This window comes from Pungitius pungitius, chromosome 5, assembly GCF_949316345.1.
Source record: "Pungitius pungitius chromosome 5, fPunPun2.1, whole genome shotgun sequence".
Lineage (NCBI taxonomy): Eukaryota > Metazoa > Chordata > Actinopteri > Perciformes > Gasterosteidae > Pungitius > Pungitius pungitius.
Window position 1 is genome coordinate 12115120 of NC_084904.1, and position 21997 is coordinate 12137116.

At 43.1% G+C, this 21997-nt stretch overlaps 2 protein-coding genes across 8 annotated transcripts; one reads left to right on the forward strand and one right to left on the reverse strand.

Annotated features, from left to right (window-relative positions):
• Window positions 1–432: 432 nt before the first annotated feature.
• ddhd2 (DDHD domain containing 2) lies at window positions 433–10318 on the reverse strand. Of its 7 annotated transcripts, XM_037482183.2 has the most exons (20): window positions 10195–10318; window positions 9702–9870; window positions 8325–8517; window positions 7994–8187; window positions 7806–7895; window positions 7531–7651; window positions 7356–7445; window positions 7130–7271; window positions 6798–7006; window positions 6661–6725; window positions 6434–6553; window positions 5977–6072; window positions 5623–5799; window positions 5487–5513; window positions 4892–5047; window positions 4482–4584; window positions 4219–4386; window positions 3954–4058; window positions 2642–2813; window positions 433–2523 (listed from the first exon to the last, which is right to left on the reverse strand). In XM_037482183.2, the coding sequence occupies exons 2-20, from the start codon at window positions 9810–9812 to the stop codon at window positions 2442–2444; spliced, it is 2421 nt and encodes an 806-aa protein (XP_037338080.1). In that variant the 5' UTR covers window positions 9813–9870; window positions 10195–10318; the 3' UTR covers window positions 433–2441. The 7 variants fall into 7 exon arrangements, with proteins under 7 accessions (XP_037338080.1, XP_037338079.1, XP_037338086.1 ...); XM_037482182.2 differs by lacking the exon at window positions 3954–4058 and having other exon boundaries at window positions 2642–2810; window positions 4108–4386; XM_037482189.2 differs by lacking the exon at window positions 5487–5513 and having other exon boundaries at window positions 10195–10315.
• Window positions 10319–11357: 1039 nt separating this feature from the next.
• On the forward strand, window positions 11358–21674 carry si:ch211-166a6.5 (clustered mitochondria protein homolog). Its single transcript, XM_037482181.2, has 28 exons — window positions 11358–11705; window positions 13298–13407; window positions 13541–13712; window positions 14435–14566; window positions 14662–14816; window positions 14910–15064; window positions 15231–15353; window positions 15486–15618; window positions 15710–15802; window positions 15904–16070; window positions 16229–16408; window positions 16494–16931; window positions 17013–17086; window positions 17172–17276; window positions 17368–17468; window positions 17701–17853; window positions 17935–17997; window positions 18091–18323; window positions 18401–18485; window positions 18601–18754; window positions 18872–19011; window positions 19197–19277; window positions 19422–19547; window positions 19648–19757; window positions 19868–19961; window positions 20045–20170; window positions 20262–20335; window positions 20830–21674. The coding sequence occupies exons 1-28, from the start codon at window positions 11660–11662 to the stop codon at window positions 21449–21451; spliced, it is 4245 nt and encodes a 1414-aa protein (XP_037338078.1). The 5' UTR covers window positions 11358–11659; the 3' UTR covers window positions 21452–21674.
• The last annotated feature ends 323 nt before the right edge of the window (window positions 21675–21997 follow it).

The window sequence follows — 21997 nt, forward strand, 5'->3', positions numbered from 1 at the left end:
GCGCATGCGCAGTGACCAGCCAGCGCAGCCAACCGCCGCTGACTGAGATAAGCAACGTTACGGTTGGATTTTGGGTTTAGAGATTTATAAAATATATACGTGTTGATCGATTAATCTTACTTGCGTAGTATCTAGTAGCAACTAAAGCTCTGCAGTGGAAGTACTAAGGATACCTATAATTTAATGAAGTAGAAAGTCGTGATGTAAATATATTAGAAATGTGACTTGATTACGGTAATTTACAGTTAATGTACATTGCTTCATGTGAAAGAAGTATTCAGAAAAGTATGTAGCAGTACGGAACTAGTATAATGTAAACAACTTAGATTACAAAATGTAATAGTCTTCATTATACAAAAAGTATTTTATAGACTGCTGACAGTTTAATCCATGCAAATATAATATAATGATTACATATTTACAAGACATCACTTGACGATTTTAGTTTTTTATTATGGCACGCAAAACATGTACCATATTTGGTATGCACTCAGAAAATAAACAGACATGGCAAGAAAGAGGGGCACGGACCATTAAGATCCGTTCAACAACAGACTGAAAACGACAGACGGGTGAAGTTCAAGGAAAGTACAGCTTAATAGTGAACTATTCAGTGCATTTCTGAAGGAAGAAAAATAAACAAGCCTATTAGGTTCATTTGTGTATTGTGCGGATGTTGCAAAGAGGGGGCAGAGATTTGGTGGTGTGCCCTGACAGAAAGGATGAGGAGTAATTTGTCAAAGTCAAGTTCAGTCTCTCAACTTTGTAATCTAGACCGCATGTGGCAGATTTGTGGTTTTTAGGCCATTGATATGTTTGATATCTTTATTTTATAAAATAAATTGATATGCTTTAAAACTTTTATATAGTTTATGTATTATGATCTTGATATGAAATGCATAGGATTTCAAGATCTGTTATTGCTCGGTTGATGAGAATTATGATTATTTCTGGACAAGCATCGGGTCAGGACCTGAAAATGTTGAGAGACCCTGCTCTAACAAAGCAAAGGAGGGCCCGCAATACAGAACATTACTTTATGTCATCTTGCTACAAAGACAAACATGAGCCATTTGGCCTCTAGATGATAGAAACATTAGATTCTGTATTTAAATCAATGCCATATTTTAGAATAAAGAAAATGCTGCTGTAATTGCAGAACAATACATTTTGAGTCAAATATGATGGAGGAGGACTGGCACAGACCTTGGGGAGGAAAGAGTGAAACTGGTTCCTTAACAGTTTATAAACATACTATCTCATGCACACAACACACACACACACTTTAGAAAGATGACCAGCTTGTCCTTTTAAGAACCGGCTTCAACTCATTTCTGTCAAAAATCTAAATTTTGATCCCTTCTTTCAGAAACAGGTTTAGATATGATCAAAATCAAATACATGCGGCAAGTGAAAGAAAAATATCACAGGAAGGGAAATTAAATTCCCTTTTAATGACAGCATCAGTGCTTCATTACATCGGCGAAATGTAAAAGAACATTATTATTATATTGCACAATTATATAAGTAGCAGCGCCACGTTTCAAGTGGCCTTCAGTTGGACCGAAACAAAATATAGCTGCTCGAAGACAAAATATCAACCTTCATTTCCCTTAAGAACCTAAACATTTCATAGTGAACTAAATTAAACCAGTGGACCTGCTTATTTATAAAGCTACGGACTCACATTTTTCTGACAAAGGGCTTTGTTGTTCAAGACAGTTTTAGGTTTAAAAGGGTCAGAAAGAGGTGCCCTGTAAAACGCACTTATAGTTAACTGTACAGCTACATTTCTGATTTTTGGAGGCTATGCATAGGGCTGGGAATAACATAAAATCGTATTTATTACATATAGATTTTAAATTCTATTTAAATTATACTTAGGGACATATACTATATGATTATTGTCAATCAAATGCGTAGAAATACCAGCTTTGATGGCCAGTTTGTAAACTTATATGGTAGATATTATACTTGATGGGGTTTTTTTTCTTCATAAAGTACGGTGTGTGTCTGCGGTTGATCATGATAATTATTTTTTCCATATCATTCAGATTCAGCTTGAGGCATAATATATCAACACTAGTGGGCAAGCGAAAGTGCAAAGTTAAAGTAAAATAAAGAATGACTCACAAAAGACCAGCTGCGTCCAGGATCATGACAGTGATGTTTGGATGGATTTGAAAGAACTGTTAGACACAAAAGCCAGTCCTGCAAGTTTAGGCACCAAAAAACAGCTACCACTCCTTCAATTGAAGGCAAACTGTTGCATCTGAACCAAGGTCACCTGACTGGAACCAATTGCCCTCCAACTTCAAGAAAGGGGAGGCCGGGGCACCCAGACGGTAAGGCATCTTGGAAGAAGACTGTGCGGCCCCTGGCTCTGTTAGCGGTCCTTTATTCTGTTCACCTTTATGTTAATGTCATTGCTTCAAAGCAAGTTACTGCTGTGACTGTTCCATGGCCACACCTTGCTTGTCGTAGATCTCCTTCAGCAGCAGGAGAGCAGTATCCTCAGATTCCCTAGTAGACAGGAAGAGGTAAGAACATCATTTATTTTAAGCATCAAGGATGTAAAATGGGATACAACAAAGAGAAGAAAATCACAAATAACTGTGGTCCACATGTATGCACGACTCACCAGTAACACAGATGAGACTGAATGGCAAACAGGTACTCGTTGAAGCTCTCGATAGGTTTTTCCTGAAGTACGTAGTCGATCCTTCGGCCTCCATTCAACATCCCCACTTTAATCTCAGGCTGCTCCGTCTGCTCTGCTGACCCTGAGGACTCCGCCTCGTCGCACACTCCTGCTGCAACAGAATACACAAAATATGAGGCTTTGCAGGCCGGCAACAGAAGAAATACATTAGCATGCAGCGGTTTGACTCAGACGTCTTGGTAGAACCAGAACACATCACATAATGGATGGGAAAGAAGAGTGTCTAGATGCTGAATATACTTTATGGAAATTACAACAACAAAGGGTCAGAGTTTGGTATTGTTAAGAAAACAAGTATAAATGCTTTTAAAAAAGGTAAAACATTTTTTAATTAGTACTGAATATATGTCTACAATATCAATGTAACATAGGTGTGTCAACTTGTGGCCTTTGACAGGTTTTGTGTGTTTGTAGAGTCAATCATGGGTTCAAGTATGAGGTTGAGTAGATGTTAGCAAGATGGGTTGGTTTTGTGAGGAGTGTCTGTTGGTATGTTACAAATGTATTGTTGTTTTAAGAGGGATTTAGGGCTCTTGACAAAAACCTTATGCCCCTCTGATGAACTTTGGACTTTGCTGGCTGATCATATTTTCTACCTTTGCATTTATTGCCTTTCAATTAAAAAAAAAAAGACTTGAAGTGATATTGTACTGTGTCCACTGTGTACTATGTTACATTATCGTAAGGTAGGGTGTTTGGGATCGTATACCACTATACCTAATACAACAGTGGGAGGTTGTAAGGGTTGTAAAATAAAAGCTACGAGTCCTTGTTCGTGAGAATGGGCCATGGGCCAGTTGCTAAAGCAGTCTGTGTTGTTATAGGACAGAAGGGCCCAAAAGCAGCATTTTGAAGATAAGATGTGTAGCAGTAGCGGTGCAGTTAGGCATGGAAGAAGGAGGAAGGACGAGCAGGGCAGTATAAACAATATGCACTACATAACATTTTATCTTTGTGGAGGAGCCGTTAAGACAAAGTAAACCACCTTAATTGACAGTGTTTTTTTTAACCTATGAATTCCTTTGGTATTGCAGCATAGTTTTAACCATCAAACGGTTAATGAAAATATTTTGTTCAGCCTCTTTTGTGCATGTTTATTTTCCAGATTCAAACCATGGAAGTTAAATGTAACCCAAGAATATGGGCTTGTGGTTTTAAAGTAAAAACGTATAAAAAAAGTATAAAACCTGTTTTTTACAGATATTGTAGCCAAGTTACCACCCTGGCTTACCTTGGAAGTAATGTTTATGAAGGGCCCTGGGCCACTCCATTATTTTAGTCCAAAAATCAGCACTTTTCTCTTCTCTCTTAGCAGAAGAAGTAACTGCCGCTGAGGCTGATGTTCAAAAGACAAAATGGTAAAAGGTGAGGGAACCAGTACCAACCGCCAGAGAGTATAAGAGGGGAGTTTGGCAGCATGCAGAGAGGGGGAGAGGAGACCGGGTTAGACACACGTTGGCACACATACACAAAAAAAAAAAAAGCGTTCTTTCTACCCTGGGTTTCATGGGTTTCAAGGTTTCCCTCGCTTGTAGCGTCTCCTTCATCCACCGGAGGTAGTGCAGCCACTGGTATCCTGGAAAAGGACTGCCATGCCGTCCTTAACGATCCCAAAACATTGTTCTTCAAATCCATGCTCATACGGGTAAAGCTGTCCTTTAGTTCTATGAGACAAAGAGACACAGAGATCATCATTAAGTCTACTACGCAAAAGCCCTCACAAAAATATCTTTGCATAAAGACAAAGTGAAAGACATACCCAGGTGCATTCTCTTTCGGCCTTTATGATGAGGGATCAGCATGGGTTCCAGATCCACCTCAGTTACAATCATGGGCTCTAACCGATATGCCACAGGGTCATACTACACAGAAGTGAAGAGGAAGAATTGACCGTAATAGATGAACCAAAAAAGTTGAATTCAACATGGTTTGTAATTTGAAGCAAATGTGAATATTAAAGTGTACAAACTTTTGTTTAAATACACAGTGGCAAAACCTGGGATAATAATTCTCTTTATTGTGTTGATTCATTGCTGCAGCTGCATCGGAGGAGGATGTGTGGGTGTTTGTGTGTCTGCGCGAATGGGATTGATCAACGGATGTGTGAGTGAAGTTGCCTACTGTTATTTTTGATGCATATTAAGATGCATTAAATATCTGATTACTCACAGGATGGTAGATGTTGTAAAAGCTCTTGCAGGTCGGGAAGCTGTAGTTGGGATCAATGTGTTTGAGCCCACGAACAGTCAGGAACATTCCAATAGGAGAGCCAAAAGCGAAAAATGTTTGAGGATGAAAAGCCAGCTGTGGGTAATCAATGGATACCTGGGGAGAGAAGATGGGGTCGTAAAACATGTTAGATGCAAGAAAACACAGCTATTCAGAGGGATGACACAATCCCTCTGGTGCACAACCGCATTTACATTTAACACTTAAACGATATTTTATGACATTAAGACGACATTCAGGGAGTGTGACAGCAGGTAAAGGGCTCTGACCATTCATGCAGGACGTGATGAGCACAGACACACTGTGATATTGGGTTGCATGTGTCAATGGGATAAAGATGGTGCCTTCAATCATCTTGGCTTATTGTGATTTTGCCATGGAAACCCCATTGCCCATAGAATAATCAATATAATTCCAGTCGCCTTGACTTTTTCCTGAACAGACCAGACTATGTGAAAAGAGACCCCAGGCACTGAGAGATCATAGAGACCTACGGACAAAGCCTGAGAGCATGGGGACACTATGTGAGACACACCTGTCCCTTGGCTATGCCTCCATTGGTCTGTCCAGGCAAGCAGGAGGAGGAGAGAAGCAGTAAGGTGATGCATTAAAGCTTTCATCTACTAGTGCTCCCAAGCACAACTGCTTGTGTCTGTGACCGTGTGTGGTACCTGTCCGATGCCGACGTCAAAGTACTCGTAGTCTACAGCACTGGTGACAGACTGCGCCCTGTGGAACTGGGACTGCTGCATTGTGAATCCTGAAGAATGGTTCCCATCAGCGTTACTGGTCATTTGAGGTGGAACTTGCAACCCTTCTGGCAGATGTACTTCCCCTGTCTTAAAAGCCTTATTCAGATCGAAAGAAATAATAAGTAATTCAAATAATATCAGATCTGTAGCCACTCGATATAGCTTCTCATTTGGATCTTTTATAGGGAAAACCCCACAACACTGGAACCAAGAAACATATTTTGAAAAAGCATTGTAATGTTACCAAACAGTAAAGTAAAGTTTCAGGCTGACCTGTGAAAGAGATTTCTTCCGTACATAGTCCAGGATTTTCTTCCGAGGTCCAAGAGGAATTCCTAAATCTTTGAGATCCCCATCTTGGCAAAGAGCCTAAAAGAGAAGATCAATAATTTTATTTTTACAAATGATCAAACGTGACATTAAATTAATTACCCCTGTAGCAGGTTTTGCATATATTAAGAAATATTTTTTTCAAGCTAATCTTGAGCTAGAAATAGTCAGGGATTAAGGTTACATGAAATTTTCCAAATTTCTTCTATCTGGTAACACTGACTCAGTTCTTGCAATTCTAAAGCGTTACGAGGTTTCACAGACAAAAGAATTAAGTAGGCGGTAATAATACTAGGTACCTTGCCACAGTGGCAGGGAGGAACAAAAATTGAGAAAAAATTCAGAACCTGATAACTCTGATTAAGTTTGCATATTCATTATGTGTGTTTATGTTTATTACCAGTGTCTCAAGGTCTAGGTTTTCTGCCTGAAGTGTATCGAGGTACTGCTGTAGGCCAAGTCTGCTCAAAGTCTGCTGCAGTGTGTCACAGTTCAGATCGAAGGGCTTCCCCGAGGGCACCTAGAGCACAGCGAGGGAGAAATGGAAGAAAGGTACACCATAGCTAGAAAATGGCAATTTCTGTATCTGTATGCTGGAGATGTATTTTACTATGAATGCCAACTTACAGCCTCTCTGGCCTTTCTGGATCCATTCCTTTGATTGGTTAGCAGATCAAACAGAATAAGCGAACCTGAGAAACAAAAGTTTAAATACATCATCTTAATGACTTGTGACTGTGTTTATTTGTTTGAACATGTCTTACCCAAGCTGTGGCCCACTACAGACACAGCCCCATTAAAGTCTGCGTGCCTCTTCTTAAAGAGGGTGTGGAGCATGTTGATCTCTGAGGCCACCGTGTCCACTATCGTCTGGCAGTAGGTGGGACTATTATAGAAAAACAGGTCCAGCAGCGTGTCGTTGGTGAAATGTCTCAGCCTGCTGATGCTGGGTAGAGTTATCCTCTGGATGTCCCTGGAGTGGGGGAGGGAGGGAAGACTTGACACATTTTCTGCAAGTACAGGAGACAAACAACGTAGCATTGTACCAAAGCAGGATGTTGTTTGGTTTGCTTTGTGTAGCTCTCTCTATACTTACTCGTCCACACCAGTGGCGTCCCCGTGTAGAGCGCTGTGCCAGTTGACTGGGAGGAACTCCACTCTGCCTATTTGGCCATCCTGCTCAGCACGCTTGTAATGAGAGGACAGGAGGGACAGTGAAGCACTCCTGAAGTCATTTACTGGAGAGACAAGAAGGAAGAGAGTCTTACAAACACACACATGTAAAGATCCCAACACACACACTACACAGCAACTTCACTTACCGCACTGTATGATGGATCTGAAGCGCAAGTCGCATGCAGGGCCGATGCCATGGACCATAAAGACAAGGTGGTCCACCTTCTCTGGTTCCCCTGACAAAGACACACAAAGAAATTTGAAACCATGGCATGTATTCTAGAGAATTTCCTACCAGTACACACACAGACACACACATACCAACAGGTATTTCTACAGAGATGTTGTTCACTCCCCTCTTGACTGTTCGAGGACGTGTCTGCTCACTGGGGGAGGAGATCCACTCATCCTGCAATCCTATTGGCTGATACTGCACCATAAGCTGAGAGGAACATGAAAATGAAAGAGGAGATTAATCTAAAGGAAGTACAATGTAAATTCATTTGAAAAAAATCATTTGAAATAAACTACAAAGGTCATGGTGTAACTTTGTGATGTATTTAATTATAGTGCACATAGTAATGTATTTTAAAAACCTTGGGATTGTGTAAGATGACAGTCTCTCCGTTGGGAGACACCACTTTTCTTTTCCATTCATTCAAGGTCACTGATATCATAAAGGCCTCCTTAAAAATTGAAGGAGGAGATTTGAAGGAATTGAAGGAAACCGGATAAGAAAACAGGCCATGTTTCAGCAATGAGCAGTGTGATGGTGACGGACTACCTCCAGACGCTCACTGAAGTCCTCAGGGTAAGGCATGAACCTGATGTCTTTGTCTCCTTTATAGAACCAGGTACAGCGGCGTACTTCAGTGGGGCCTTGCTCCCAGTACACAGCGTAGCGCTTCCTCTCCTTGACATGTACGTCATACCGCTCTCCCTCTACAGCTATCACCACCTCATCCTCCCGGTCTCCCACTACACAGTACAGGCATGAGGGGAATGTGTAGGATTGAAAATCCACAGTAAATATTCAATGAACTAAAGAAAATGGCTCTGTACATTGTACCACCTGAAAAACAACTACACACAACAAAGTATATAGACTTGCTTACCAGTGTAGCTGGCATTCTCTAGTTTGTCAGAGTCTTGTCTGCTAAAAGGAAGCCAGGAGGTGTTGTCATCGGCCCGTCGACAGAAGAACCAGTGAGGCTGCACTTCTTGATAAGGGGCAGGGCCCGACTCCATGTCGATCATCTCAAAGGAGGAGGTGGAAGAAGGAGAGGCCTCTTCCACTGCCGGTGGAACCTGGAGAAAAACGATGTTCAATCAATATGTCTTCTTCTTGTCAGCAGCATTGATGTCTCTGTAGCTCCTAGAATAAGTAATCAAGGACGTCCGACCGTCCTTCTTCTAAGCTCCTGTTGCGGAACTTCAGACAATGAGACAAAGAACAATTTGACAGGAAAGGATTGGGGGGGGGGGGGGGGGGGGGCGTTGGCCATCCGCACAAAGCCCTGTTTCATTCTCTCCCCCTCTACAAGTTACGTTACGGCTTGACACAACAATAAACACCCACAGACGACACAAATGTCAAATCAGCAATCCCATTTACAGTGAAATATGCTCATGGTAGGTGTCGATAGAAGTCTTTTAGAACCAGAACAAACTTGCACAACATCCACAACAATGACAACACTTTATGTGTAAGTGCAGATAAAGGTTATCTGGTCAAGTGTTCATCAGAGGGAAGTCCTTTGGGAAAAATCTTTTGCTGTGTTGTGTGGTTTTAGTACATTTAGAGTAAATTGTGAATGGACCATCCTTACTAAAAATAAATAATAGAATTTGGAAGTTGTCAATTTATTCTTTTAAACAAGCATTTCATTTGATAAAACATGACCCTGAAGCGTGTCACAATGTGTCCTATCATAACTGCAGTTTGTTGCAACATCAAGCGGAAAATCTAGAGTTACAGTTTTTCCATTTGAAAAGAGTGTCTAACACACATGTGATAGTATTTATTCACTTCCATTCCCTTGAATCTGTACACGGTGTCACTATATTTGCCTCTGTCAAATTTACAGACGGTAGAATTTTCAGTGATCACAGCTCAACCTAGTCCAAAACAACAACAAAAACAATTGAAGATTAGACAACAACTAGGTCCCAAGTAACTTTCGGACCACTTGCGGATGATCAATGAGGAGTGACGATATGACTCAAAGTAATCTTTAGTATAGCCGATAACAAATTGACAGTGCACGGTCTGTGTAAATGATGATATCGGACAGCTCACACTGGACCTTTGTTCACCATAGATTCCAAAATGTGTTTTCAGACAACAGACGTCAATGATTCCATATCAATTTCTCCAATAGCTCCTTCATAATAAACATTTCTTAACCATGAGTAACCTTCACCCCAATCGTGGTGCAGAAACAGACTTCGATAAACAAGTTAAACGCATATGCAAAAACCATTCACCTCACCTGATCCCGAGGTGTTGCCACAGACTCAGTGGAGTTGTCCAACAGTTCTTGGGTGTTGACACCCGGGGCAGCCTGAGAGAGACCCCCCTCTTCACTGGAACTGTGTGACATTAGACCTGACCTGACCCCGAACCTCTTACGGTGGGGACGGGGGGAACAAACACAGCACCTGTAATGACACAAGAAATGAGACGTTTTAAAACACCATCATAACTAATAACGTGACATAACAGTTAGCGTTAGTTAAGGCGGATTTATTAACGCGGTCGAATGCTAACGGATGTTGCTCGTTATACTTGTATTTCAAAACAAATAACGTTGCATCCTCGAGGCCAACTTCACGTCAACATCGGCTGAGCGTCCTGCTAGCTAACGTTACGTTAGCTGAGTTAGGGAAAGCTAACCGGCTGAGGTTTCCGTCTTCACACTCTGTTGGTGTTTCTAACGTGTTAGCACTAACGCAGTAACACACAACGGAGGACACACAACTCACCGACTTCACACACAGTGAGGCGCACAGGGCTCGTGTTTGTTTGTTCGCTCGAGGAGTCTGGCTCCGCTCGCCAAGGACGGACTCCTGTCAGACGCTCGGTGCTTACGGGGCTTTCGGAAATATGAGCATTATGACCCTTGGCTGCATTAAAAAACAACAATAAATAATAATAATGACGGAAAAATGTGCAAGTGTGCAACAACAAAGTGGAGAACAACGATGTCATTGCGACGAAAGTTTTCTTTGAAGCCCGATTTCTCAAAATGTGGCGATTAGACAGTGAAATACGTTCTATTGAAGGAATATTACTAATACATTGACCCCCCCCCCCCCCCAAAAAAATGTAGATCGGTATTTCACTTTAAGACAGTAGTTTTGCGTCGGATGAATCAAAGAATTTTTGAAAACATCGGGAATAGTGTAAAATAACCAAATCTTCCTGCCTAAAAGTCATATTTACCAGGAACACGTGAAGGCAACATCAAGCAACCACAGCACCACCAGGTCGCCGCCCCCAAATACGAAGCTGACGTCACGAATTTTGTATGATTTTTCTAATTGTATTTTTTTGCCATGACAACACGGGAAACGTACAAAATGTCTACGTAATCCATGTAGTTGACGGTAAATGACGTCTGTATATAACTTTTTTTTCAAATCAATATTTTTTTGTGTGCAGGAGATAACTCCAAATGTCATTCTTGTTACCTACCAATGATATAACGGATTGTATGCAGGTGATGGATACAACAAGGAGTTTCAATAGCATGTTTTTCCGTTGCATGTTTCATTTTTTGGTGGTGAATATTCCGCAGAGAAGAAGCCTGGGGAATGCCAACTTACACCTATAAGGCTAAAACTTATCGCAGGAATGTTAATGATTGCTTTGAACTGAGATATGTGTGACATTTCACAATGCAGGCCTCTACAACCGCATCGACACACCCATTTGTGGAAAGTTTACTGTTGTGGTATTTGCAGCTGCAAAAAAAGAGATGCACGAATAAGGAACCCCTTGATTTTGGATTAGAGTCAAGTCCACGGCGTACGTCCCTCTGTTTCGATGAAACCATGGATACATAAATTCACTGAAAAGTCTTCTGTCTTATGACATGATTTACATGAGACACCTTTTGTCAAAAGTCCTGCAGTGGTTTCACGGACACACCCAGTCCAACAGAGTGTGAGAGCGCACTGAGCCTGTGTGGAGCAATGAGAGGGTGTGGCTTTTGTTAGTCAGAGGGAACAGATAAGCTTGAACGAGTTTGCCTCACGGAGAGGGGAAGGATTCACAATTTTGAACAGACAGCCATTTACTTTCACTCAGCTGGGCTCTCTTAACATTCCTCTCGATTCTGCTCCCTCGCTCGGCTCCTCGCGCTCTGCTTCGGCCCCTTGAAGCGAGACTTTGAAGCGGCTCAGAGGAGGAAAAAAAAAAGCTCAGGAAAAACTACAACGTGTAGCCATGAAGGACAAAGTGAGGAGAGGAGGGAGGAATCCGTCCAAGGCTGGTGAGGAAACCCTGCAATGTGTTTTTATTATCTGATCCGCTGATGTTTATGTGTCTTTCCTGTTGCTGCACTCTATGCTTCATTCTTTCCCCGCTGGGGAATGTGAGGAAGGTGGGACATTTAGCACTGCACTGCTGCCCAGAACATGGCTGGTGCTGTTCTTCTACCAACTTTTCAATCTGCTCCGCCCTTAAAAGTTTTATAGCAAATGCATTGAAACGCACTTATGCCACGAGAAATCACCCTGTTCGTGTTCATGACCATTTAAGGAAAACACACACACACATTAGCTTAATTAATTATTTTTTAAAATCTTTTGCAACCATTTTATTTACCTCACAATAATAAAGCCTGCCTGTCTTCAGGTGGAATTGCATTGAGCCTTTGAATCTTCTGCGACAGTAGGATTGACAGGATAACTGCATTTAAAATTAATATATTTCCTATAGAATAGGAATTCTGTCACATTGTTTTTCAGCATCTTCCCAGATAGAGAATATACACACAAGATCCGCTTCACGTATGTCGCTTGGAATAATTTGATGTAGCCTCTTTGAAAGATGATATTCTATCAACTTTAGATTACTTTTTATTTACTTTTAATCTGGTTCTAATACTTAAAATATATAATGGATTGAGAAATTGGATGTATTCATTTTTTCTCTCCAGATATAATTAAAAAATGATTTGAATCGGCAAACTTGATAGAGACACCCTGGCGAAGTGCCACAGACCCCTAGGGGTCCCGGACCCTAAAATCAGTTACATGGTCAAAGTTAACCTCAGAAAGATCTGCCAATGTAATCTTGGCATTGCTGCGAAATGGCGTTTTCTTCGGTTGTAGTAAGGCAGCCATCCCCAAAGGCAAGAAGCTAATCCAATCCTGCAGAGAGGAGGAACCTCCTTTCAACCAATTGTGAACAGAATAGCTATTTTCTGGCTGCTTTCCAGTGGTAAAGCAGTCCCAAATTGACAGCAAGATCTGGGGATTTTCTTCATAGATGAGTGCAAAAAAAAGCTGCGTACACGACAGAGGTGTTGTATGTATAATATGTGCAGGCATCCGTGACTGCAACATGCTCTGCTGCCCGGCTTAAGGTTTGGTGGTATTTGTTTTTCAGCATTCTTCTCCTCATGTCAACCCTGGGTGTGGTTGTTCCATCACCCAGCGATGACATTAAGGCTAGTAGGCAAAAACAACAGGTTTATTCACATTGTAGGTGTGTAAGCATGCTTGGACTCGCCCTCCTTCTCGTTCCTTGCATGTTTGTAAAAAGGGCAGACACGCCCCACTTTGCCTCTGACAGTTACTCGCATTAATTTACTCAAACCCGTAGGCAGTTCCACTCAAACGCTCTTCACTTCAGCTCATGATAATTTAAGAGGAGATTAGCGTTCCTGTCTGATTCTCATCGAGAAACTATTCTCATTTATTCATGCTTTTTTACAGTCTCGCAGGTATAAAGCTGTTCCCAGTGGGAACTATGCCAGCTTGTAATGAGCAAAAGGCCGGAAAACAAACTAAACTATTTGCCTGTCCAATGCAGTGGTTTGTGGTTATCCTCACTAAGTTTTGTTTCTTCTTTAAACAGATGTCACAAGCCTAATTAGTGGAAATGATGCTGTTGGCAATAAGCAACACGAGGACTCATCGTTCCCTGTTAAGATCCAGGGAGCCGGAGTAGAGCCATTTGAGCTACAGGTACTAAGATGTTTTTCTCTCTGCTCTGTTAGAAAAACCAACAGTTTTGGAGAAGGTATTCTCAAAGAGAACAGACTGTTTAATAATCTCTATTTTGTCATTACTTGCTATGTTAAATCCTGTGTCTTTGTAGGTCCGTGGATTTTGGCTTGTTCAAGATGCAGTAATGACTCTGCTTTTGAGGGATGACGTTTTTCCACGTTCCAACTTGTCGCTGGCACTCGCTGGAACGACTTTGGATCCGCTGGCCGAACTGCAAAGCCTTAAGGGGCTTAAACCAGGAGCCGTCCTGCGCCTGGTGGAAGGTGAGTTTTTAAAACCTTCTCTTTTAGTTCAGCTTCCTCGTCAATCTAAATTTTAAGCACGCTTTTCCCCAATGAGTCTGTGTGTAAGCTTTATTTTGCATGAACTTAATAGCATAACCGCATTCTCAACATGTATATACTATCTTTTTAATAAAGTTTTGAAACAGTTCTTAGAACCTTCAGGCAGTTTGAGCGTTTTATTAATAATCTAATAATAGTCTCTTGTGTGCTCCAAATTCTCTTACATGTCCAAGTGGGGTTCTACATAGCTCACATCATTTACGTATGTTGTAATAACTAATGGTAGACTGGAATGACATAATTCAGTCCATATTTCCATCATGCTTTTCTTTTCACACACACTGAAGTCTCACCTGATTGTAAATAGCTGACTCACCTTTTTCTAAGTCATCATAACAAGGTTTATAGTTGCAGGGATAACAAGTGTGTGCCAAACAATTATTTGGTTTCCTACCAGCTAGCTGTTAAAATACTGAAACAAACTATTTTGAAGCCAGTCTGTTACTATGTGCGGTCTATATCCTGGCAGATCAGTGTATGCATCATTGATTAATTATTACCCAATGTTCTATTAAAAATGTGAACTACAACATATGATTTTAAGGTGATCATCATATCCTAGAGTAGAGTATTTTCCCTGAGCATGCACAGTTTCATGAAGGCCAGTGCAATCTCTAAAACACAGCCACTTGTCTTTGTAGAACCCTACACCGCCCTCTCAGCCCGACTCCATCTGGCTCGTGTGCTCGAGCTGCTGAGAGCACCTGGACCTCAGGATGCACTGAGAGAAGGACGCTCACCAAGCATACTGGAGACACTCACACAAACACCAGGTACACACACGGTACACCTGGACAAAAGGGTAATCCAAAGATACACAATTGACAAACAGGCTTATACTGAAAATATTACTTTTATACCTGTGCAGATTCCAACTTACTAAATGGAAAGAGCCTGAAACGCTCGTTGAGCAACACAAAACCGGAAGCAACCAAACCCGATTGGGCTCCCCCTGAGTACCTGCTCCCTGGTTCCTCAGAGAGACCCCTCATGGCCCTGCTACCACACAGCTCCCAACCAGAGGTACGCGGTCTACCGGAACCTTGTTTCACACCAGGCCAGGCCTCATTTAAACAGACACGTTGACTCTGTGTGGCCTTCCTTCTGTCTCGTTAGTCCCCCAGCTACCTGAGAGACTTGTGTCTCAGCTGTTGGAACCCGGCGCCAGGACACAGGAAGCTGCAGGGAGACTTCCTGTACATCACCGTGGTGACAATGGAGGGGCGACGGTGTGAAATCACATCCTTTCCCAAAGGGTTCTTCCTCAATAGGTAAAGATATTTGAATTTCCCATCATGGTTGCAATGACTTATTGTAAAACGTGTTTTCGAAATACAAATGATAGGTGCTTGTTTGAGTAAACTGAAGTATAAATGAACTAAATCAATGTTTCAGTTTGATTATCAATGTTTTTCTCTTCCCTTTTCTTCATCTCAGATCTACAGAAGAAGTGTTTGATCCTCGTCCGGCGCAGTCTTCCCCAGTCTGTCACAACTTCACCGACCTGCTGTGTCACATCAGCCCGGCCTTCAAACAAACTTTGACCACGCTCAAGAATAGGTACATTACTACCTCCACATTAAAGGGCCATGGTCACTACAGTGTTTTGCCAGAATCCAGGAACGGTGGGGTTTCCAATTAAAATCTTGAAACGATCATAGTAACTGATGATGTTAACTTTGCTTTCGTCAGGTCCCAGTTACCTCCAGTAGAACGAATGCCGACTCCTTACCACACCCTGAGCTGGCTCGGGCCCTCCTGCGCCTCTCGCTCCCATAAAAACAACTTCAGCCGACTGGGAGTGGAAGAACAGCCTGCAACACAGGTTATTTACAACGCAGCGTCATTTTTTTTGTTGGTATTTATTGGGTAGCTTGCTGTTGGCAGGGATGTGTAACGATGCGTGATATGTGTAGGCTCCAGACTGGAATGAGGAGTTGCAAGCTGCCAGAGATCTTCCACTAGGCAGCCTGGAGGAAAGGCTTCAGAGGGACAGGGCTCTGCTCCAGGTAACCGAGAAAAACAGGTCTCATTTAACAAGACTTTCATCACCTGATTTCAACTTGTCGCCTTGTAATCTTCATTTGTACCTTTTTTTTCTTTTGTCCAGGTTAACAGCGCATTTGTTAGGGCTGTGATGCAGGGGGCAGAAACTATTGTAGATGGCTTTGCGGAGCCTGTGAATGGAAACCCAGAGGACCCAGCTTTCCTGTGGGGCGGCCTGTTCATGAGCCAAGGGGCTGCTAGTGCGATCTTTGGAGGGGACCGAGGTCGCAGGTGCGAGCAAACAACATGTTTTATGATACTGTAGAAGTTACACCGTTGGTTCTCCAGTGTGTATGTTGTTTTATGGCGTCAAGGATCAACTTTCACTTTCAGAACAACATGGATGTTCTCACTGGTTACTCAAACGTTACGTCATCTTCTACTTGCAGGGCTGCTCAGAGGCTGGAGCTTAAAGGAGTTCAGGCCTACAGTGACATTGAGGGGTTGCAGGGGCTGCACACTCTACCTACAGCCATCGTAGACTACAGAGGAATGCGTCTATCTGCTCAGGGCCTGGCCCCTGGTTTGGAGGCCTCAGAACAGGACCAGGCAACTACTCCTGCCTCAAGGTAGTCAACCCCTTATTCAACAACCCACCGTGAGGCAAAAGTATTTGTGTTTCTTAATCTGCTAATTTTATTTGTTCCTCTGTAGAGGCTTGCTGTACGGGGTGACCGCAGGACCCCAAGAGTCCCCTCATCGCAGACGGCTCCTAGAGCGCTTGGCTCACGCGGCCAAATGTCTCTCTCTCCAGAGACACGTTGTTGTGGGGCCCAACGATCACAAAGTACCACTGTTCACCTCGGTGGACGCCCAGGGATTGTTGGGCGCTGATGGCAGGTACTACATACTGGATGTGTTCAGGACCTTCCCAGCTGATGCCAACTTCTGCACAGAAGTGGAGACAGAAAGCCAGACAGTCCCTGAAGAAGAGGAGAGTAAAACAAGCACTGGGGAAGAAAAGGAGAAGGGGGGCTGTTTAAAAGAGGGTTGGCCAGAGAATTATCACTCAGTCTCCGGGCTTCCAAGGAGCTTCACCCACGGACTCTGTCGACTGAGGCCAGAGCTGGTGCAGGCCTTCATCCAGCACAAGTAAGCTATACATAAAAACTAATTGAACTCAATTTTAAAAGGTTTTCCGTCAAGTTGAGGTTTCATTTTTTCTTTGTTAAGGCATTGCCAGTTCACTCAGTGTGTCAGGGAGACGTTGGACGCAAATGGAGGCTTTGAAGAATGTGCAACAGCTTGTAAGACATGGTTTTAGTAGATGACCTTTATAGCTACATTTGTGTTAACGCCATGCCCGTTGTTTAAGTTTTCATTTACTTGCAGGTGATTCTCGAGCCACTCAGGCAGTCCGAGTTGCTTGTAAAGAAGTGGGCTCAATCAGCGACATCATCTTTGAGATGCGCTTTAACCCAAGTGTATTCTCTCCAGGTACCACAGGGAACTACATACACACAACCGCACAAAAGTCCTATCTTGTGCTTTATAATAATCTGAAATTTGTCTTGTGTGTTTCGTTTAGAAGTATCCTTCCCTCCTGGGGAAACTAAGTCAATGAAGCTGCAGGAGAGGTTATTGAGGGAAGCTGCTGCTTTCATCATCACACATCAGATACCAGACTTTGTAAGTGTTTACACACGGTACCACAATATGCACACAAACACACGCATTTACACCAAACATGCCAACACCTCACCATTTGTGTGTGTGTGTGTGTGTGTGTGTGTGTGTGTGTGTGTGTGTGTGTGTGTGTGTGTGTGTGTGTGTGTGTGTGTGTGTGTGTGTGTGTGTGTGTGTGTGTGTGTGTGTGTGTGTGTGTGTGTGTGTGTGTGTGTGTGTGTGTGTGTGTATGCAGCTGGAGTTTTGTCGACAAAGCAATGAGGCGCCAATGGATGGAGTCTCTCTAAAACAGGCGCTACACCAACGAGGCATCAACCTGAGATATCTGGGCCATGTAATCACCACCATCAGCCAATCACAACACAAGGACTGCCTGAGGCATATAATGGTGTGTTTGATTAATAAAGTAGTTCAAATTAGTCTTGATGATGCAATTGCTCTTGTAACATCTTCTTTTCTTCTTAAACAGAGATTGGTCATTGGGGAAATCTTCACTCGCTCAGCCAGAAGAGTGTTCAACAGTTTCCTCCAGGTACTAGACTGCATTCTGTGCACAGCGTTCCTTCCTTCTCCAGGTGTGTGCAGCAGAAGGACTGAACTGCAGCTTTGGATCATGTCTTTGCAGGGTGTGGACGTGCCGAGTCTCTCTGCAGCTGTCAGTCATTTCCTGTGCTGCCTGCTGGTGCCTCACTTCACGCCCGTGGCTGTATGTGACGATACCAAAAAGAAGTCCAAGCGACGTGGCCGAGGGACTGGGGCGTCTGAAAGCACGCCCTGGAGCATGCTCGCAGGGGCCGAGCTGTGGAACCTGGTCTGCCAGGATGCCGCGGAGACGTATAACATCTCCGACAGCCTCGGGTGAGGACAAAGCCTTTGTGTGTTACACGATGGCTCAGAGTTACAGTGTTAGAATAGCTTTCATTTCTATTTGATAGCCCTGGTCCAAACCACCTGGTGGAGCACTACGGCCTTCAGAAGCTCTCCCTGCTCAGAGAGTTCTGTTTAAAGACTGGAGTGCAGGTAACAGACTTCTGCCACAACTGAAACACACATACAGTATATTAATAATGTTCTAGACTGAGAAATTGCTCAGTTCCAGAGAATTTGGAATTTCTAATTCCTGTGTCTTCACCAGTTGAGACTGAGAGACTACATCCTTGACAACCAAAATAAAGCTCCCATTGGTCCAGACGACATCCTCAACATCTTCCCTGTGGTCAAGCATGTTCACATGCCCACCGTGGATGCTTCCAAAGCATATCGAGCTGCACAGAACTTCATTCAGAAGGGTGAGTCCTTGAAGCCGATTCATTTATTCATATACCTGAAATCGTTGTGCTTCATGGGTGTTTTAGAATAACATAGAAAATAAAGGCGTAACATTTTTGTGTGCTTCCCAACTGCAGGTCTGCTGGATCAGGCCCATGAGCACCTGAAGGAAGCAACCTACTTGTTCGGTCGGGTGTGTGATGACCTGCACATTGAGGCCTGTTATTGCCACAGCCTGTTGGCCAAGGTGTCCTTTAAGCAGGGCAAGGCAGCTGAGGTAGGATCACTGCGCCACAACTGGATGCAGCTACATTCACACGTTTTGCAGCAACTCAAAGAACCAAATAAAAAGACCAAACTGTCTGTGTCGATTTTGTATGCTAACGAATCAACTGTAATTAATAATATCCATGAAGTTGTTAATAAATTAATGTGATTGCGGTGACTTTCTGTGCTCTCAAGGCTCGCAGTGTCCAGTTGAAGGCAGTGGTCATCAGTGAGAGAGTGCTTGGCTTTGACCATCCAAACACTATCCACCAATATGTGAGTACAGCTACACAAGTACCGCAGTTTAAAATAGAACCAGCGGTCACTTTGCGATAGATTGCACCCCCATGGGTCCACTAGTACAACTTTCTGTAGGGGTTTTATGTAGTGTGATTACTATTATTTTCCTGTTATGTGCAGGCTCTCTTGGGCGTGTATGTGTTTGCTGGAGGGGAGGATGCCCTGGCCCAGAAGTGTCTCCTCAGAGCTCGTCTGCTAATGCTAACAGTCCACGGAGAGGACCATCCCTACACTGCAACACTGGACGTAGGTTACAACAAGCGCCAACAAAAAAGGACTTTAAACATCTTTTATAAACCATTTTCTCTTTTCCAACAATGGCCACCCTCTCGTTGTTTTCTACCAGAGCTGTCTCGGGTTGGTGCTGAGTGGAGATCAGAGAGGGAAGTTCTTAAAGAACGCCCTCAGGCTCAACACCTCATTCTTCGGCCCTGCACATCTGCACACTGCTCTCACGTAAGACGCCATTTATAGAACTCGTATCTTCTATAAAAATGAGGGTAATCTATGTTGTCCCTGTTTTCTAAAATCCTCTCAAATGCCTGCTTGGTTTCTTGTCCGTGCAGTCAGCAGCTGTTGGCCCAGTGGATGTGCAGCAAGGGAGACTACAGGAGTGCTATGAGCCACGAGAAAGAGGCTCTCATTGCTTTTACCTCCATGGTCAGTATATTAGCATGTGAGAGCTGCACCTGCGTAAGATTGATTGCGTGTGCATGTTATCTTACGGTTATTTTCTCTTTCAGTTTGGAGAGGACCATCCTCAGTCCCGCTGCAGCAAAGAGTTTCTGTGCACTATAACCAAGCAAGCGGTGAAGGTGGAGCGCTCTCTCAGACAGGCAGGAGCTGAGTGCACGGAGCCGACTGTGGAGGTATGTCCAGTCTCTGACACTATTAACCTGTTTCAGCCATAAAAAGGAGAATAAGTGGGTTTACTGATGTCCCGGTTCTCTCTGTCCTCAGGATCTAAGTCCCACGCGTGCCACTGTGCTGGAGCAAATGGCCCTGTTGACTGGGATCAAAAGCATCACCTACAGGTAAATATTCTCAAGCATAAAACTTGTTAAAGCGTTGTGTTGAAATGAAACTTGAACAATATTCAATTTTAAGCTGACACTGATATCTTGATCTTTAAAAATCTGAAATCAATATATTGTTCAATAGATATTTAATAGTACGTAGCATGAACGTACTATTCTCATGGATGTTTTGGTGCCAACCTTTTCCATGTTGAAAAATATACAAAATAAAGCCAATATATATATGACATCAATATATGAATAAAATTCTGACATTTAAAACCACTTAATGATTTATAACTTGAAGCAAAATTTAAACGATTTTTAAATAAGCTGTTATTTCTGTAACAAAAATGTAAAAAAATGTGTTTTAAACTTAACACAATGTACAAGAAACTGCAGAGAATCGTACACTAAAATCTCAACTCATCACTTCCGAACACAACTGAGAATGTCTGCACATTTCAATAGTGTGCTGTAAGAAGCCACTCATCAATTACTTGTTTTTGTAGAGACGGGCTCCAGGAGTATAGGAAGAAACACAAAGAGCTAAAGGCGGCAGTGGCAAAAGAACTGGGATTCCTAGTGAGCGACGAGCTCATCGCCTCACAGACTGTGAATGGAGAAGGTAAAAGCTCAGATCAAGAAGCAGGAAGCAGGAAGGAAGCAGAGAACGGAGGAAGCCCAGCGGCGGAGAATACCAACGAGGGCCAACGGGAGCTGCCAGTGGAAGAGACCTTGATGAAGAATGCCGCCACAGCGGTAGTCAATGGTCACGTGGTGCAGGCGAACGGGCGCGAGGAGAAAACAGATGTAGATGCAGGAGACAGTGACAGAGCAGATTCTGAGGGCAAGACAGAGGATGCAGAGTCAGAGGCCGGGGCTGCAGGACAGGAAGCTGGGAACAGCTCACAGAGTAGCGTAAACAGCAACATAGTGAATGGGGAGATGAAATCACAGCCGGTTGAGGTCAATGGTGCCATAAATGGAGCCGGTGACATCTCTGTGAGCCCGTCAGTGCTTAAGAGCAAAGGAACCTGGGCCGATGTTGTTTCAAAACCCAACGGAGGGAGAGACACAGCAGTCAACGGGGTAGCAGGAAAGGTCACTGCTAATGGGGGAGTTCATGAGTGAAAATGTATGCAAACGGCTCTTGTCAGGGTTTTTTTTTTCAAGTAACTGCTGTGAGAGAAAAGTCTTCCAGGATCTCAGATGAAATTTGATCTAATAAATATGAAGCTGGCAGCAGAGAGGGAGATTGAGCTTTTGTGTTGTGATGTCATTGTTGACACTGTGAGAGGGTTGTACTGCTGAGTGCTGAGTTGATATTTTTTCAACAATAAACGTTTTACTCTGGTTTACTGGTTGTGTGCTTTCTGTGTGTACATTCAACCACTGTAGACACGTGTAAATATCTGCAAACAAGTCATGTGCCCACAACATCTCAATTTGAGATTGAAATATAATTATTTCATGCTGTTTCAGAAACGAAAAAGTGTTATTCAGAGATGAGCTTGAGCACCAAGTAGTTCCCTGGCTTTTTTTATGTGACCAGTTCATAACCAGACTTGTCTTTTCTTTATTGACACTAGACTGGCTCATTAAAATCTTTAAACCACTAAGTGCCTTAATCGACCGCTGTCTGCCACTGATTGAGACGAAACCCAAGAGAGGCGCAGC